Consider the following 19,648-nt stretch of genomic DNA (forward strand, 5'->3'; position numbering starts at 1 on the left):
TTAGTCTGTGTGCCTTTCAATACAAAGAATTAGTTGCTTGTCTGTTTTGCCTTTAAGGAAAAAAGTCATAGCAGCATAGATAAAAAGCACATTTTTTTTAATATTATGCATCTAAAAATCTGTATTTTAATAGATATGGAAATCAAGATGTTAAATAGAAACAAGACACTGCACATTTAGTTTGCATGGCAGGATAACAGAAGTCCTATACACTTTAGTGGTTTTGAATGAAAAAAAAGAACGTAGAGAACATTAGAGTAAAAGATCTAACTCAAGACTTCACCATTCTTTAGATTAAAGCAATAAATTACATCTGTCCCACATTATTATATATTTTAAGGGGAAACTATAAAAAGCCTTTTAAGAATAAAGAAAAATTAAAACCATATGATATTAACAAAATACATGTGTACATGTAAGATTTTTAAAAATGATACATGACTGCCTTTCATGAAAGTTACAGATATTCAAGACAGGGATAAATATCTCTGCCTAGGGAAAGCAGTTCATTGTCCTTCTCTACAAGTGAGGAAGACCTCTAATTTACTCAGAGGCATTAATGAGTTATTAAAGACTTTAAGAGAGTGATTTCCTTTCCAGCATTCACCTTTGAAGACAAAATATTCCATTTATGAATTCATATAAAAATACCTATTTCATCTTGAACTCTCAATTTATTAAAATTAACAAAAACACTTTGCTGACAGCCAGTACTTTTTTTGCAGTATACGACTACTTCAACCCATTTTTCGTTTTAATGGACGGCCAGTAAGCATTTAAATAATTTATGTTTTGTTATTTAATATTTAGAGTCTAAAGTGTGTACATGTCATGCACAGCAAAATGGCAGTCAGTTCAAACAAACCCTAGCTGAGGCAATTTTGTTTACAGATTGATGAAAACACCCGCCTCTACATGGTTTGTGTAACAGATATACTTATTAACAGCTTGGTGCCAGGAGACTGAATTTTCTGGGTGTGAAATATACTGTTGGTACAGGCTGCGCCAAGAACTGCTACATTATAGGATAAGCACATGCAGAAAACTCCTTCACTATGGTAGGATATGGATCTGAAGAAAATTTGAGTTAAGGCAATCACTGCATTTTAACTGCTCTCCTTTGTGACTTGCTGCTGCAGAACATTCAGTTGGAAACAAATTAAACCGCAGAACAAATTATTACTGAATATAATATTCGCCACTACTAGAATCGTTTGAAGGACTGAACCCAAAAATCCGGTCAGAAATTTCATTTTTGACCCTGCAAACTGAGACTTGGCTCAGTAATTTCAGGAAAGAGAGTGGAACAGTCCTTTCTAGCCGGCTGCCATCATAAGTAGTAATGAATTACAAGTTAGGTTAAGTCCCCTCCACTTCCAGCTCTGTAACAACTTAATTACACAGGCATGTGTGCATTCAGTAAACAACTTGAAAGTGCAAATACTATAATTCAGTTTGTTTCCTCTAGTCTATGTGGGTTTCAAAGGGCTAGCAGCAACTAAACAAATGGGGATGGGGAAATAATGCTGAAAAGAAGGGGGTGAGTAAAGCAACACATGCCCACTGACCAACTAACTCTGCAAGAAACCTGAAAGTATTCAGCACTTGCCTGAAACAAAAACAAAAACAACAACAACAAAAAAAAAAAAAAAAAAAATCACACAATCGTTAAAGCCTTAAGGAGACCACAGTTTTACAACTACAGAACTGAGGTCTTTTTGCTACAAGAATATGGAATTCAGCTTCTCCATGATAGGTAAAAAAACCACACCCAAACCTTTTGACTGAGTTTAAGAGTTTTTCCTACTTTGGGTTTGCATTTACTTCTGGGCTTCCCAGTTCCACTCTCCAATGTACTCTGAATCCACACAGCAGAATGGAGGAGAAGCCAGAAGCCACCTGACTTGCAGCCAAGAAAAATAGAGAAAGCTAGATCTGCCGAGTGATGAACAAGGAAGGCTGATGAAAGGCTCAGCAGTCAAAACCGCCAGAAGTGAACAATAAGCTGCCATCTCCAAAAGACAGTAAAACACGTATCTGAGGTGGGACTTAAAAGACACAACAACACTGAGAAATTACATTCCCTGCTTTGTGTGCCCTTTATCCCCTTTCTATTTTAACATGCTTCAGCCAGCTAAACAGGAAGATATCTACGACTCCTGACCAAGGAGCTAGAAGGCTGTATTTTCTTGCCCTAAGCACGGACTTGCAGACACATACTGCAAACATACGTGACGAATAATTACAGTTACTTCCTAAGTAAAGGTCAGGACTTGTGAATCAAGTCCTGGAGCTAGGAAGAGTGTGTAGACAAGTAGCTTTTTCATAGTGCCTACACTTAGCTTCCCAGAACTGGCCAGAAGGTGGCCCAGCACCCAGACAGACAAAAGGTCACACTCCAGTCTCTTGAGGCTACTAGTAGCCGGGAGCCCAGGAGTCATGAGCAATTTCTTGTAACGTTTATTAAAAAGATGACATACACTTAATTCATCTTCACTACTGAAAGAGTAAGCCTTCCACAAAAGCATCACAGAATACTAAAACCAAGTAATACAGCAAACACATAACGCAGAACTTAAGTTTTGTGTTACCTCCAGCCAGCACAACGTTGCACTCAGTTTCCTGACATTCCAAGATGATTCAACCTGATTTAAAGAGGAGACCGTAAAACAAGTATTATCTAATTCAACATTCAAGACTGCTGGCAAACTATTTAAGATAACATTCTGGCAGCAATTTAAGAACCTTTGTGAATATAAAACAGTAATTATATTATATGCATTGAAATGGCCACAGGACAGCATTAAAAATCATATTGCAATGCAGATGTTAAATAACTGAATTGGTTTCCGTATTGGGAATATCTGGCCCATGCACAAAGCCTTTAAAATACAGCAGCAATCACAGAAAAACAGTATTTTAGTGGAATTCTGTCCCTTTACACCAAGCAACAAACTTGAATCAACAAAGCTCAAGCTAAAATGCCTTGTTTCAAGAAAAAGGCTCAAGGCTTTTGGCTTTCAGAGAGGGTCCTAAAGCCAGCAGTACATGTAAAATGTCATCATTCTTAAAATGTGACAGATTCATAGTATTTGTGTGGTAGTCTGGTCTAGTGGGATGATACGGGCAAAAAGCAAAGAAGCCCTGATCTATAGTCCTGGCTCTAGTAAAGATTTGTGTGGCCTGAATGTCTTGGTTTTCCTATTAAAAAGGGGGTAAAAAAAAAAATATAAAAAAAAATAAAAGAAAAAAGAAAAGAAAAATTCCGTTTTGTTAAAAGCATATAATGGTAGCATATAAAAATATTAAACACAGTTTCAGCTGTACAGCCTTAATGGTTCCCCATGCTTTTTCAGAATCTGACTCAGTAATGGTATTATTACAGACAAACAGACAATTATTTTTGTGAAATTTGCATTTACATAAATCACGACTCATCACACCACAAAGCAAATCAGAAACAGAATTGTCTGGAGTCTCCTGCATCTTCACTTCTCTCCTACAGCTAAGATGATGCTCCAGAAGAATAGAAGTATTTAGAAATCATATTAATCCCTAAATACATCCCAACAGCTCAATCTAGACATACAAAGTCTTTCATTTTAACTGACTCAATTATATATTTTTAATGCTTGGAAGTAAGTTCACTTTAAAAGGTAAGATTCCTAAATGACAGTACAGAGTCCAGCACTAGGTTCCTAAGGCATATCAATTTTTTTTTTTTTTTAAACTTACATTCTTGTCTCCTTCATTGACACGGATTTCATAGCAATACGCCAGAAGGATATCAATTAAACCAAGATATACACGATGACGGCTTCTTTTATCCAGAAGATAAGATTTATTTGTGAACTTTCTCAGCTGCTCTCTCTCTTCTTCAGAGAAGACAACTATAAAAAGTAAAAGGATAATTGATAATGAATTTAAAGCTGGCACATTCATTTTAATAGGTGGTAATACTACTTCAACAGTCTCTTTAAAAAGAAGTGTGTTACTAATCACAAGCCTAATCACTCACCCCTCAAGAAAAAGCCTAAATCATTCTTACTTTCATTTTTAACTTTTATTACACCCTGACACAGTCCTTTCAAAGTCAAGTTCCAACCCTGCAAAGTACTGCATGTACACACTGCCAATTCTGAACCGCTCTGAAAGTGCCAAGGATTTCTGTGGATGCCTGGGTATCTCATACAGATACATGCACAATCAGATCAGAGGAAATTGAAGTTTTTTAAGTCCACATTGTATGGGATAAAAGTAAGTGAACAGGATAACAAACCCAATTATATTTACTTATTGTAGAAAAGGATAAGAACTAAAGAAACAGGGAAGGAAAAAAAAGGAAAGCTACATGTATTTTTAAGCCTCACTGATTTCAACTCATGACCTAGGCATTATTCAGGATCTTTGTTTATGCTGACTGATAACATCCTTCCAGTGTGTGAGGAAGAAAAAAGATAGATCAGAATCCTATCCCCACTGATGAAAGCTGCATTTCCTTCCAAACAGTTACGGTGACCACCACCAGTGACCACCACATTTTGCTTATCTTCAGTGCACCTCATTCAGTTAAGAATGGCTGTAGAGAGCCAATCCAAAGAACCTTCTCACCAAGTACTTTCTCTTTGGGATGCATAAGAAAGATGACAACAACAACATAGCAGGCATGCTGTGACAACGCATCAAAGTATTTCTCTAGGAAAGCGTGGTATAGACAGAGTATTTAAAACACTTCAGAAAGGATGGTGGAATTCCCTTGAAGTAACAGTAGAGATTAAGCAGATAACTGACTAGAAGCCATCTCTGTACAAACCCAAAGTAAATCAAGAAGCCATTTATTACAATTGAAACAGCCAGAAGGCAGAGCTAAGAGATTTTCACCCAAGCTGCACGGAGCTCAGGCATTCCATGTCAACAGGCTCCGATTTACTGAATAGGATAGATGTAGTGAGCACATTTTGGTCACATCACAGAAGAAAGTTACAGGCATGAGGTGACTTGACAGGAGAAAGCAGTGTTGTTAGCTTGACAGCTGATGCTTTGTTGCATTGACAAAGTCCCACTCTGTGATTTGTTCAAGCGTCAGTAACACTGGAGGCAGCCTGAGTTTAAAATACTACTCATTCAAGGAGATTTATCTGAGGACAGAACAAGGCTAATGTGGCAGTCTTGTGACACTTTCAAAACAAAGCCTAAGTGCTAGGGGTAGATACACGATGTACCCCTTAACTCACTGAATTTTAATTCTTTATTCAGGGGAGGGGGGCAGCAAAGCCAAAATCTTACAATTAATATCGAAATGACTCTTCAATTATTCTTTTACCACCTCTGTTTGGAGTCACTATGTTCTGGCATACTTACCTAGGGGCAGAAGAAGAGTTGTAGGCAAGATGCACAAACTTAAAAGTGCAAAACAATTAGTGATTAACATACTGAGATGAGGCAGGCACCTGGGAAGGTGGCTCCCACAGACAGACCGCTGAATATTGCTGAGCTGTCATCATCCAGCAGCTTCATCAGCACTAAGGACTTGACCTGATAACCCAACAGTTCCTGCCCCAACTTGGTTCCCTGTTCTTCCAGTTTAGGATTTTCTGTCTTTCACATTGCTAATTCCCTCTGGAATCCTTGAGCTACTAGTGATCCTGTCTCAACAATACTACTTGCAATTTTACTGTTCTTATTTTTCTGCAGACTTCATAGAATCATAGAACAGTTAGAGTTGGAAAGGACCTTCAAAGGTCATCTAGTCCAACCCCCCTGCAAGGAGTAGGGACATCCCCCACTAGATCAGGTTGCTCAGAGCCTCATCCAGCCTGGCCTTGAACATTTCCAGGGATGGGGCTTCCACCACCTCTCTGGGCAACCTGGGCCAGTGTTGTACAACTCACATTGTAAAAAATTTTTTCCTAATATCCAATCTAAATCTGTCCCCCACTATTTTAAAACCATTACTCCTTGTCCTATTGCAACAGGCCCTACTGAACAGCTTCTCCCCATCTTTCTTGCAGGCCCCCTGGAGGTACTGGAAGACCACTATCAGGTCTCCCTGGAGCCTCCTCTTCTCCAGGCTGAACAGCCCCAGCTCTCTCAGCCTGTCCCCATAGAAGAGGTGCTCCATCCCTCTGATCATCTTTGAGGGTAGCAGACTTCCCCAGTATGAGATGCTGCACATCTGACAACATGTAGTTTCCATATCTCTTAGTTTCCATGTTCTTGGGTAATGGCTTTGGACAGCAGACATTTAATCAGGAACATAATCTTCCTTCACAAGGTGTACAGATTTTAAACACCCCAATGTTTGAAGCCTCTTTTCAAGCTGTAAGCTTGGAAGTACCTCACCTCATAATGGAAGATGATGGAAATTACCTTGTGTTAAGGAAAGCCTCTAAAATAAGACATAAGTTTGGAACTCCAGAAGAGTAAGACATCTGGGTACAGTACTCTTCATTTTATGCCTGTTTTCCATAAGCAATAAAAAGAAACTGCACAAAGGTTTCAATTCCTCCCCCTTTATGCCCTTAAACAGGTTCAAAAGTAAACAGGGGACATTTGTATCTCATTATTGTTTCAAAAAAGTTTGACCTCACACCTACTTTCAAGGGAATACATGCATACGCAGGCTCAAAGACTTACCACACATCACTTCATAAAATACCTTTAAACATACTGCAATACATATCATGTTTGTGCCCCTAGAGCTTCTACGCTCGAGTACCCTTCAGCTTTTTATATCTAAGCACTAGTGTTCAAAGGCTTCTTACTACAAGCACACTCTAATACCAACAACAGCCTCCTTACCCTTCTAGCTGCATAGCACACCTTGGCTTAGTGCAGTCAGACTTCTCCCCTCTGCTAGTGGAAATAACATAAAATTTCTCAAGTAGTAAAGAAGGTCCTTCACTTAGCACAGTCGTTGTTTCTTTTATGTGCCTTTTCTATGTTACTTCCACTTACTAAGCCTGCATACTGGAATACATATCAATGCAGATATGTACTTAAATTGCATTTAGCTTGTAAGAATTCCTGAATCTGTAACTCAGATTAGCTGGACCATCCCTTTGACTGGATAAAGCATAAAAGGAATACAAAACCACAGGGAATTCATCCTGATGATCCAGGTCCAACAGCCTTGACCCACGTCCTGCCCTTTCGCATTTCCATTCACAGGAGACCTTCAAGTGGAACCTGTACTCCCTCTCATGGTGGATTCTTTCACCACAACTCACTGGTTTAGGATCCTCCAACAGTTTCAGACCCTCATTCAGCAGCTTGTCATCCCCAAGCCACTGCTGCTGTTCAAACAGCAGTTAAGAATGTTTTCAAAACTGAGGTCTTTCAGGGAAAAGGTGGGTTGCTGTCAGTAACATAACCCAAACACCAGATAGTCTCCTATGTTACTTACATTGCCTCAAGATCCACAAAAATACATGAGTCTCTTCACTCAGTCATGTGAAGTGAAGTCATGTGAAGACTAAATCTCTTATCATCCTTACTAAATATACATCTGTTATAACAAATGGTTTAGAGAAAATATGATCCTTTATGTAGCACCATTTTCTGCATAACTTTCATTAGTCAGCTTGCTGGGCTTCCAAGTAGTTTGTTTGTTGTTGCTGCCCTTAAGACCCAGCAACACCTGTATGCGTTTTTCTTCAGAATTTCAATTTGGAGTAAAAATATTCTTTATCAGTAAAATCATCCAGCAGCTCTTCATTTTCATTATATTCCGTAACACAGGCAAACATTAGCAGTATTTCATTTACTAAGGAATGAATGGCTAAAAACAAAAAAAAACCCCTCTGTTTTCAAGCCTCTTGTACCTTTGTCCAATGCTTGTTAAATCAAATGCTTATGATGGCTATAATTAAAAATTTCTGGCTTCAGAGGCTGAAAAGATATCAGTAATAAAGATCAGATTACATTCACAGTAAAATACACAACATTTACCCAAATTCCATTGTTGTTCTCCTGTAGAAAATGTGCAAGTATTATTAGTGCACTAATATTTAAGAACCTCTGGCGAAGGGATTATCATTATGTATTTTAGTAATATTGGATTTTCATACTACATAGGAAATTAACAAAGGACAATAAAAGAACATGCATAATAGTAACTTGTAATGCTCTCTGCAATCACTGTGTACAGAAAAGGAATCTCAGTTACCTGTTAACAGTACTGTTACAAGGTCATCTACTAAACCTGAAACCATCCCTTTTAGTTTCTAAATGAACACAAAGGTTTTCCTTTGAAAAAAAGTCTCTGAGACCCATAAAAATATCAGTAGAGTTATAAACACCATGAATCTCTGTTGTACCGTGTAAATAATACATTCTACAGAAGCTATCTTCATCAAACAGATAAGGGCCGATATTAGCACCATCTTCCACAGCTGATTCTTGGAAAACTTGCTGTGAAGTGTCTGCACCATATTTGGAAGTGGGAACAAAAACCAGTTTTGAGTATTTTTCCCACTGAAAATACAATTAGGAAAGGGAGAACAACTGCTTCAAGAATCTGAAAAAAAGAGGAGAGAAGCACCAGCAACAAAGGACTCACTTTCTAGTTATCACAATCACTACGCAAAGATAGGTTGGATTTCAGATGCCACGACTTACTGATGCTGCCAGCTCCTTTGAAATTACGAGTGCCATGTTCCTGTTGACTTGCTCCTTGCAAGGCTATCACTTTTTTATGAGCATCAACCCACCATGGTTTGTACTTTAAGAGATGCTGAATAGCTTCATCTTCAAAAAAATCAGCTCTAGGAAAAAAAAAAAAAAAAAAAAGGCTATTTATTTCAGTTTGTAGTGTACATGGGTATATTTTAATGCATACATAGAACACACCTGACTTGGCTCCAGGTTATTTTCCATACATTAGAAATAGAACAAACTTGACCAGTATCTGTTCTTTGACTTAAAACCAGAAAACAGTAATTGTTAAAAGCATAGGCAATATTCTTTTATCTTACAGTACCCCTTCCTTACTTCCTCCACCTTTCCTGAGCCACCCAGAAGCCTAGAAATCCATGAGCTTGCAGCATGACATGAAGGTGAATAAACCTGATTTGTTCTGGATGAATTTAAAGGAAAACATTCCAGATGTCACTGGCAACAAAGTTGATTTTACTGGGAAGCTCTCCCACCTTAAAATTGCGGATACTTTGGGGAGGCAGCTGAAGGGAAAAGATAATGTAGGGACAGGGATTGACTTTCACGTAAACAAAGGCATGTTGTAGCAAGATAGAAAAATAATAGTTGTACATGAATTGTGGAAGAGAGATTACCTCCATCTCAGCACAAAGCCATTGTGGTAAAAATCTCATGATAGTAATTCTGGGACAATTAATACTAAAGGATCCAAGTTCTAAGTCTCCTCTTACCATTTCAGCTTTTTTCCTCAAGACAAACAATAATGTAAATAGTATAAATAGAGAACTGAAAGAAAATGCAGGAAATTTTTCTTAATACCTCATCATGATCTTAAAAAACCTGCCCAGTCTACTGAACACAGAATGTAATTTGCTTTACTCTCACATAGAGACAGATTTTTTTTTTTTACGCCTTCCTTAAGTGTCTTTAAGAAGCAACTTAAAGACATCAGGCAGTGTACATCTTCCTCAAAGGCAACAGAACACTTTGTTTGACACCATTTCTCCCAGAGCCATCTTCCTCATCAGGGTACACAGGAGAACAATTTTTATCGAAGAAGGGTTGGTATCATTTGTCCCAAAGCATCCAAAACACAGCCATTAAACTAAATGGCTGTAGTCATCTACCAGGCTACAACACAGGGTCTAAGATGGAAACCTGCAACTACTGTAATCTGCATCACATTATAAGTTAGGAACTACTTCAGTTCTAGTGAAATCCACTTCCAACTGATGTTTCAAGGAAACTTCTCATTTTTGTGTGCTACAGAAAGACATGCAACTGTCTCTGAAACACGTGACTGGGGAAAAATTCCAGGTTTGCAAAGATACCTTCTGAAACAACTCAAAATGGGTTAAGCCTGCCTCTCCCCAACAAAACATACCTCAAGTATTAATTCTCCCTACTCGGGACTACACTCTTCTCCCACTAAATCAATCTTGCAGGAATCACTGTATTAACAGATCTCATGGCTTCAATTTAGTTTACTTATCTGGAAGTTTCTGAACCTAATTTAACCTGAAATACTCCAACATGAAAGGCTCGAAGAATCATTTCCACTTTCATTATATCGGATGAAGCACAAAGAAACACAAAGTCTTAGTTTGGAACTTTTCCTCATTCTGCTGTAAAAAAAGGTTCCATGTGTTGAAGGCAAAAAAACAAAGCAGCGTAGACAAAATCTTCATAACTTCAAAACTCAAATTTACTTCCTTGTAGACCAGGATGGGTCAGTAATCCTTGTTTCACAAGGGGAAAACAAAGTTCCGAGATCTACAATCCAAAATGCTGTCAGGGACAGGCTACTCAGCTGCTGAAGAGGTGAACTATGAAACAACATTCTGCAACAGTTCACAGCAGCTCCTGCTTGAGTATAGACTTAAGCAGTAGTTAAACAGCAGAGTGACCCCAAAACAGCTAAGCAGTGTCTTGTGTCAGTGTCACACTTAAGAATACCCTCTAAAGCCTGCTGTGATGAGACAAAGAAACAGAAAAATAAAAAGTAAAGCTATTCTTTCCACAAGCAATCTTAAAACCAATCATTCATGAAATGACAAAGTGAGTATATTTCAACTGAGGTACTTTTACTTGACCAGGTGAAGTAAATGAATGCTCACAGGTAATGATCAGGCTGAAACTTGGCAGCCTCAGCTGCCAGGCGTTTCCTCCTACGTTCACCTACAGGAGTTTGGTCTGGATCCTTAATGTCAACAACATCACTGAGTTCATCCTGCAAATGGAATAAAAATTTTATGACTAAGCTACAGGTATGATATGCAAGATTTATTTAGTAAGAGTTTAGGAAGGATGCTTATCAACATTACACTGAAATCCCTAGATGTTCTCCAATCTTTCTTTCAAATCTTCCCAATTTAGGCTCCAATGTGCAAATACAACATCAAAATTCCAAGAAAATTCAATTATTTGAAGCTCCCTTGAATTCATGATATTATGAAGTCTGTTCAGGCCATTTTATCATAAGGCAGGCAGGTTATTTTGCATTACAATAAAACTTGCAATGTTTAACAAAAGTATACAGCCACAACAAAGACAAGATAAAAATCATGGCTACTTGTAATTTTTGAGATTACTCTCACACTCTGAAGTGGCCATACATTAATTAATGGGTAATTGCACTGCCCTTTTAAGCACCATTAAGGAGTGGTACATTAATGCTGATGGGAAATGTACTACTTCACAAATTTCATGGTAATAAGCCAGTGTATATATCCTAGCAGAATGTAAATACTTTTTCCATAAATAGCAATCCTTCTGCTCCAAAGCCTGGAAATACTACAATTCACGCAATAACGAGTTACAGAGCTACATAATTAAGTTGATTTAAACAGCTACAACATAAATTGCTTACAGTAAGACCACTACAAAAAATTAAATCATCATCTACTTTTTTAATAAAAGCTCTGTATACTATTAATATTATTATACTACCTAACATGCTACAGGTTGTAGATTAGCTTAAATTTACTCATGAATTAAAGAAACTGCTGAACGCATAAGAGCAAAGTAACTGCACTTTAAAGCACCTATCCTACCAATTAATCCACAAAAGCACACAGAGTCTAAAATAAAAAGTACAAAATTACGATTAATTTCACAATGAAAAAAATTTAATAGACCTTCTAGATTAGCCAGCTTTATTTGGGTAGGGATTTGTTTCGGAGTAATTTATTTTTAATTTAAAAATAAATTACAACTCATGGCATCTGAAACATACTGTACATTGATGTACATATGTTCGAAGTCAGAATAGAGAACAATACCAAATACAAAGCAAAAGTGTTAACAGCAGACTGTTAACAGCCTGTAGACTGTTTGCAGCTTGCCAAAACTATTCACCTGGCATGTGGCCTGCTTCATACAGACCTTTTTCTCCCTGCCTTCACGGGCTAGCTGAACCATGCTGGCAGCAGCCCACTTCCAGAGGCCATTTTTACCAAGAACCCCATTCAGCCCTTCCCTCTAACACTGAAGCTACTGCAGAATCAGACCAATCTGCTGACTGCCACACTCAGAGTCAACCACTCCCTTCTGCAGAAACAAGGATTTGTCTGTACTACTACATGCAAAAGCAGAATATTTTGAGTCACAGAACCAGATAATGGAGAACAGTTATCTAATGATCCCCTCCCAAATATGGGATAAGCCAGGAAGCCTACCCAACAAGAACATTATCCAGAACTTTTATGATAGGAAAAGACAAAAAACGCATCTACCTGCAGCCGCTGGAACACCCCTGACCGCAAATTCCCAAACCCATAACGGTACTGTAGTGGTAGAGTGTTTTCTGCACTTTCTTGGTAAGGAGTCTGCTCTATTTCCCAGTCAAAGTCATCTTCCTCCTCCTCATACAACTCAGCAGAGGCAGCTGTATATGTTGCATGGTCAAAGAAAGAAAATTATTACATAGAAAATACATATGATTAAATAGAAAGGCAAACATTGATAACACAACAAGGCTCTCTCATTTCAGTACATCTTTTAAGAAATCCTACACAACACTGGGTCATACAGGCAGATGCTTACATCAGTAATCCATAGGTCCTGCTTCAAATTCTCCAACTTTAAAAAATGAAGGCCAGGAACACTATAGTTTTAAGTATACTCCCTCATAGACGGAAATAATTGTCCCACTGATTTCAATATGAACAGAATTTGATGCTAAGAGAACCCTGACAGGAGTAAAGTGATGTTATCAATAATTTAAAATAGAGATGAAAAAAATTAACACAGATACTCAAATATTCTCATCTGTTAAATACTGATGTTAAGCAGGTCATTCACTAGAGCATGTGGTTTTAATTAGGGTCTACAATTTGAGCTAAAAGTCCAGTTGTGCTAGCTTGCAGAAAGCAGAAGACTCAAATGCGCGTGTATTACACAGCCACTAGAGGGGTACAAAGACCTACGCAGGATCAGCATATGTTAAGCACGTTTTGGGACAATGTAAACATAACTAAGTCTATAAAGACAACATGTGTATCACCTACAACACATTTCATCCTATACTTAACCACACTTTCAAATTCATTCACCCTTTTCTCATACCTTGGACTAGACAATAATAGAAATACTGTCTTTTTCTACATGTATCACTATGTAGATCTATAACTATTTCATTATGTACATGTATCACTAGTATAAACAGGATTTTTTTGTCATACCTATCTCTTCGACTAAAGGTTTTGCCGATCTTGACTTCTTTGGTGCTAAAAGAGATGTCAACATATCCAGTCCCTCAAAATACTGGCCAGGAATCTCCTTAGCTAAGCAAATTGTAAAAGTCCCTTAAAGGAAAGTCAGAATACAGTTATTGCATTAAAATATCAAAGACAAACAGAAATATGTGGTTTTCCCCTAACGAAAAAGGCTCACAGAAACTGGGATACATGCAGGTAGCATTTTATTATGCATCAGTCTCTGTGCATGTTTTTAACCTTACTTCACAAGTTTCACAAAAATCAAAGGTTTTAGTGATAAAGCATGAAAGAGAACATTGAATCAGTTGTGGTCTCTTGACTCATGTTGTTTAAACATAAACCAACAGGAGACAAGCTTTATTTTATTTTGAATCCTTACACCAATCAAGAAATCAACAGAAGATCACAAAAAACTACATTCAGCAATCTGATTATTGTCTTAAGTCAAGCACGTAAGAAAGGCTTTGCAAGCAGCAAATAATAGGTTTTATTGCACTTTTTTAAATGAATACCTTAATTCTGGAAGGTACATATTTTATTCCAGAAATATCTTCCATCTTAATGTGTGGAGAAAGGATAATGTCTTCTCTTTTAGGATGTACCCAACAGACTGCCTCAGGATTAGCTCATTTCTACTCAGCACGACCTGACTTCTTTTGCAGATTTACTAGACCAACAATCTTGGTACAGTGACATGTCTAGCCCTCAAAGGCCTTGAAGAGGACCTGTACATATTTTTTTCATTATTAGAACAGTTCTGAACACATCCTTTGTGCTTAAGGATGGCCTAAGAATGTACAATAAATGCTGAGCAAGATTTTTTTATAGTACATAACATAGGAGAAACTTGATATTTATTTACAGTATCATCTACTTCACTGAAGTTCTACACAATTCCACTGCAGCAAAGTATAAATTATTGGAGAGTTAAGAGCATTTTTAATAACATGTACACTAATAACATTAACTAATACCTTTGTCTGTATCATAAGATGCTTTTTCTCTGCCATCTTCTACAACTTTCCCAGGAAGTGTCAACCTGTGGGCAAAAAATGAGATGCCTCATTGAATGCCTGACTAATTCTGCAACTTAACTTTTCAGCCTGTAAGAACGTAAGGCACACTCCAAAAGCAGCACAAAGGACTTAACCACACAACTCCTTTTGATAGTAATGGAAGTCATGCAGTTAAATCCTCGTGTACTTCAAAATCTTTTACCCTAACTACTGGCACAACAGATGAGCATTTGAGAGAGAGAAAATTTGTGACTCCTGGTTTCCCAGCTTGGACGAGGTCACAGCCACCACAGAGACAACACCCTTGGCACTATGTGCACCACTTGGAAGATTCTGCAATTTAAAAACTATAAGCTAATGCACAATGACAGAATATAAGAATTCATCCAGAGCTCTTGTACTGCCTACTCAGAATAACTAATTCACTGCATTTTACTAGTCCACTGAAATCCCCTAATAGTGCACTAATGTATACAAGGGAAGCATTTCCAAGAAGACGGGAAATAAAACATAAGAAAAATTAATAGCTTATCAGCTCTTAATGCCAAAGGTTCTCTTAATACTTTCATTCTGAGATTGCCTATTGTTCCTTTTCTACAGTGTAGTGGGGAACTTACTACCTAGAGAAAAGATATAGCCTGGAACTTCACTTCCTACTGCCTCCACTCACACAACTTCTCTCCCCTTATGTTACGAGTGCATAAAAATTCATTCTTCACCAAATATACTGCATCTAGGTCTCACTAAGGAAGAGATACACTTATTCTACACAACTTATATACATCCAGAGAACTGTCTTGCCATTTTATAATTCAAAAATCTATTAAAGTAAATTTAGAAAAGTATTTCTTTAAACTCCCTTTAATGTGATTTAATGCCTAGGAACAGAGGTCAGATCCATAAGAACAATTACTTGCACAAAATTGGCTGCCTGCAGTTTACAGTGTAAAAGCTGCAAATGAGGAATGTTCTGAAGGGACCAAAATGAAGCTCATTCTCTACTGAATTTTATTTATTTTATGAAGTTCAGTTTTTTTAAATCCTTCCACTACTTGCCTGAGAAAGTACGGCTTAGCATAGAATTTAAAATCTTCCCCTTCAAAATACACATCAAACTCTGAAGCTCTGGCATAAGGTACTTTGATGACTATTGTAAGAAAATCTGGATCCTGAGTCAGTTCAAAAGCTGGAGTTATCATGATGAATCCAGCAGGAAAAGCAAGCACTGGCTGTGTGGCCCTATCAAGACAAGAAAACAAGAAAAGATTATTGTAGTTTCTTTGCACCACAGATACTTCACAGTTATCTTTATTAAATATATCCCCGTTCTTACAACTTCATGAGCAAATATGGAGCATTAACCATTAACAGGGCTAAATTAACAGAGTACTTTTTTTTTTAATATATAGGTAATTCATATGAGTAATCTACCTCATTTGACAGGTATGAAAAACTCAAAACTTCCCATTTCACCATTATCACTTGATTCCAGGGCAACATTCCCATCCTTTCCAGGCTGAGAAGCTGCTGTGTGCTCACGGAGTTGTAAGAAGACAGGTAACACCTGGCTTGAAAGAATACCTGTGAACCAAGGTACATTTCTGTAGACTTTCTTCTTACCTATTTAAACACCACATGCTGTTCAACAAAACCCACTAGCTCCTTCAGACCCTTCAAGGCTGATATGCTAGCCTGCATTTTTATTTTCCCAAAACACAGGTTCATAACATTTAACAGCAGCCCCAAAGCTAGGCCCAGCTGTTCCTGCTCTGAGTTTTTCAGCACTGCTGCACTTTTGGCATCCCTGACACAAATTAATGACCCCAAACTAATGTGTTAAGCTACCACACAAACTCCAGGGATTTCACAGACCACAGCCTAGGAACAGCTAGCTGACAGCCATCCCAAAACAACGCAATGCTCAATCCTCAGCTGCGCTCCTTCCAATCTAAAATCAGGTATCCCAAAATCATACAGCTTCCCAGCCTTTTCTGTAAAAAGACCGCTATGCACTAGAGAAAAAAAAAAAACCTGCTAGCAGAACTGTTTCTGTTGCAGCAAGGGGCTGGCAGGAACAAGGACAAACTCTTTGCTCCGCTTTCCCTCAAAGGCACTACAGTAAGACAAAATTTCCCACCGCTGCTCGTTAAACTGGGCCAAAGGCCGATTCCCAAGCCGTACCGCGGAGCACTCAAGGAGAAAGCCCGCCGGCCACAGCGAGGGAAGGAACGAACTGGGCTCCCTCCAGCAGACTCGCACCACGGCCCAGGGCCGCGAACCGCCGCCGCCGCCGCCGCCACCCTCCCCGCAGGCCTCTGAGAGAGGAGCGAGCCCTTCGCGCAGGCGGGTGCCAGCGGGGGCCGCTCCGCTCAGGCCACGCCGTGTCCCGCCGAGGCGGCGAACAGCCCGCCCGCGCGCCCGCCCTCCCGCCGCACTCACCGCGGCGCCGCCGCCCCGCTCCCCGCCGCAGCCCGCCCTCACCGCGTGCCTGCCGCTCAGGCGCGCAGCGCGCATGCGCAGGAAGCGCCAGGAAAGGCGGGAAGCAGCTCCGCCCCGAGGGGCTGGCCCGGCCCGGCCCGACCCCGCCGCCCGCCTGCCTTCGGTAAGAGAACGAAAACGGAAGAGACGGGGGAGCGTAGTAGCGACAAGTGAGCGGTTCCTGACCCGGGGGGAGGCAGAGGAGGGCCCCCCCTCCCCAACCCCTCAGGCCTGGCCTTCCTTCACGCTCCTTCAGGGTTCGGTGGTGGTCGGGGCGCCCCGGGCCCCGCCGCGAGGGGGCCTGTCCCTCAGGTGCCCTCCACTGGCCTTATTTTTTAATAAAAGTGATGATTTGGCGGGCCAGACCTCCTGGTTCAAGAGACTTCTAACGAAATAATATTTTATAAAATCCTAACCCTCGACTACTGCCATCCTGACAAATCTGTTGGAATGCTCACGGGAGGATGGGGTGCTGTGGTGTGAGGATTGCCTACGCAACCTAAACTGATCCCTCCTTTGTGACAGCCATACCTAAAACTGCTGGCATCTGACACGGTCACGTACTGCTGCTTAAACATAACAGGCTACTGACAGTAAATTGTGTGCCTCACAGCTCAGAATATAATAAATACTTGTATGTGTAAGTAAAGCATGCAGTGAGAACAAACACCTCTGGAGAGGAGAGAATGAAGTTAAGAATTGTGTAAATAGGAATGGAAGGTTTGGACCGAATGTAAATTAAATTAAGGTAGTAAAAATAAAATTATTTCAAGAACTGAAATACATCGAATTTCAGTGGAGGGCTGCAGAAATAGATTAAACAGAAAAGTGACCCCATGAGCGCTCTCAGAACAGGAATTCCCAATTACATAACTCTCTTCCAAGACAGCAGATAAACGTGAACAAGATTGACAATGTGAATAGCGGCAGATTCTGATGTATTTCAAAAGAAATACAGCACTAAGGAGAAAGTACAACAAGAAGCTCAAAAAATTGCTAAAAGCAGAAAAGTTGGTTGAAAGCCATAATTTACTTATCTTTAAATATAGCACCTAATGTAGAATTAATCTGGTTTTTCTGTCATTAAAACATGAAAGTTTTTCAGGTTCCAGATAATTCTTTACATTTTTAAATGCTACTGACTCTCTTCCTCTCCCTGCCTCCTCTGAAATGTATTCAAATGCTACTTGAATTGAACTTCGGCTACTGAATTATTTTATTAAAAAAAAATAATTTTCTTGCTGGAAAGCCACTGAATATGACATCTGTCCATGAGAAGACAATTCTTGTACAGAACTGAACCAGCAGTTTAAATACTGCACAAAAAAAAAGAAATACCTACTTCAAAATAGATCCTTCTCCCTGTTGATCTAAAATGGATAGTTAGTTTTAATATTTGACCTAAACTTACTTGTGTCCCAGTATTTTACATGCAGAGATTGAAGATGCATGGCTTATAAAATGCATTTTTTTTTATATTAAGAAGTTAATGACATCTAATTTCAGACACTGATTTGACTTGGATCAAGGCTTCAGTCAAGTCATTAGAAACTTTTCATGCATTTCCGGAGAACTTCAGCACTAATTAACTTTTCAACCTTACCACTTTAATCTATAGCAAGAATGCTGGACAAGAAGCTGAATTATGAATTAGTAGGTGCCAACTCCTCTGGATAAGTTCAAATTTGCATAGACAAGTCTATGGAAGATCAGGAAGAAGTTTCATCAGAGAGTTTATTTTTGTCTAACTGACACTTTCCAAAACTGCCTCAGAAATATTTTTTTAGAGTCTGAGAACTCTCAGCCTTTTTTGTCTGGTAGTACTTTCCTTGTAAAAGGAATATTGTATGCTGATTTCAGTGAAGAGACTGGTGCATCAGCCATTCTGCTTTTCCATCCAAGCAAAGTATGAAGGAGCATCTCTAAGGAACTTGTATTGCTTTCTACTGTAAAAAGCATGCTGAGGATTTTAGAACTGTAATTAAAAATTTTTATTTAGGAAGTTAACTTGGCTGCTATATGTTTAATGGAGCACTGAAGAATGAAAATGCATTATCTACAATGTTTTGGGCAAATAATTATTAAAACTTCCTGTCCCTTTGTAAAATAGAAACATGAAGCTTTGCAATTTACAAGCACAATTGCCTCTACGTGGCTAATAATAACAAGCAAATCTGGCATAATCCCATGGATAGGATACATACTATGTTCTAGATATACAATTGGCATGTACATAAAACCAGCAATCAGATACAAAATATGCATTTAATTTAACAAGTGAAAAGAGGAATGAAACTGTTTCTCTACCCAGGAAACAAGTGGAAATAAAGTAGGTATATATTTCTGTGTGAATTACATTATCAAATACAATATAATACATAACTATATCCATTATCTAAATTATCAGTGATATAATTTTTATAAACAATTAGAAATAGTTCCATAATTGTCAGACTTACACTTTGCAAAAATTCAGTGTAAATGAACAATAACTGAGAGCTTTTCCTGAGATGGAAATAGATTATATCATTGCACACTTCAGTAAAATCCATACTATTCTTCCCTTTCACTTTGAAAACAAGTGAAAACCAAGTATTTTGACTTATTTTGTCTAAGTGGCCTGAAGCATTCCTCCAAATCTAATGCATTTTAATCTCAGTTTCCTTTCCCTAGAGATTTGATTTTAAAGGAGTTTATAATCCTTAACAGTTTCACTTACAGAAGTACTGTGTTCCTAATACCATGATGTCTTCACAGCTTTATTTTTCCTCTTTCCTCTTG

At 38.6% G+C, this 19,648-nt stretch overlaps 1 protein-coding gene across 1 annotated transcript in view; it reads right to left on the bottom strand.

Annotated features, from left to right (window-relative positions):
* SHQ1 (SHQ1, H/ACA ribonucleoprotein assembly factor) overlaps positions 1-15,618 on the bottom strand; it is a 45,984-nt gene extending 30,366 nt beyond the window's left edge. Inside the window, exons 1-8 of the mRNA XM_086755596.1 lie at positions 15,446-15,618; positions 14,348-14,412; positions 13,338-13,460; positions 12,390-12,541; positions 10,773-10,885; positions 8,620-8,765; positions 3,736-3,890; positions 2,592-2,645 (exon numbers count right to left, since the gene is read on the bottom strand). Coding sequence (XP_086611722.1) covers positions 2,592-2,645; positions 3,736-3,890; positions 8,620-8,765; positions 10,773-10,885; positions 12,390-12,541; positions 13,338-13,460; positions 14,348-14,412; positions 15,446-15,588 — 951 coding nt within the window. The 5' untranslated portion in view covers positions 15,589-15,618. The remainder of the gene's footprint in view (positions 1-2,591; positions 2,646-3,735; positions 3,891-8,619; positions 8,766-10,772; positions 10,886-12,389; positions 12,542-13,337; positions 13,461-14,347; positions 14,413-15,445) is intronic.
* Positions 15,619-19,648: the final 4,030 nt, after the last annotated feature.

The sequence above is a fragment of the Chlamydotis macqueenii genome, chromosome 10, assembly GCF_036417535.1.
Source record: "Chlamydotis macqueenii isolate bChlMac1 chromosome 10, bChlMac1.mat, whole genome shotgun sequence".
NCBI lineage: Eukaryota > Metazoa > Chordata > Aves > Otidiformes > Otididae > Chlamydotis > Chlamydotis macqueenii.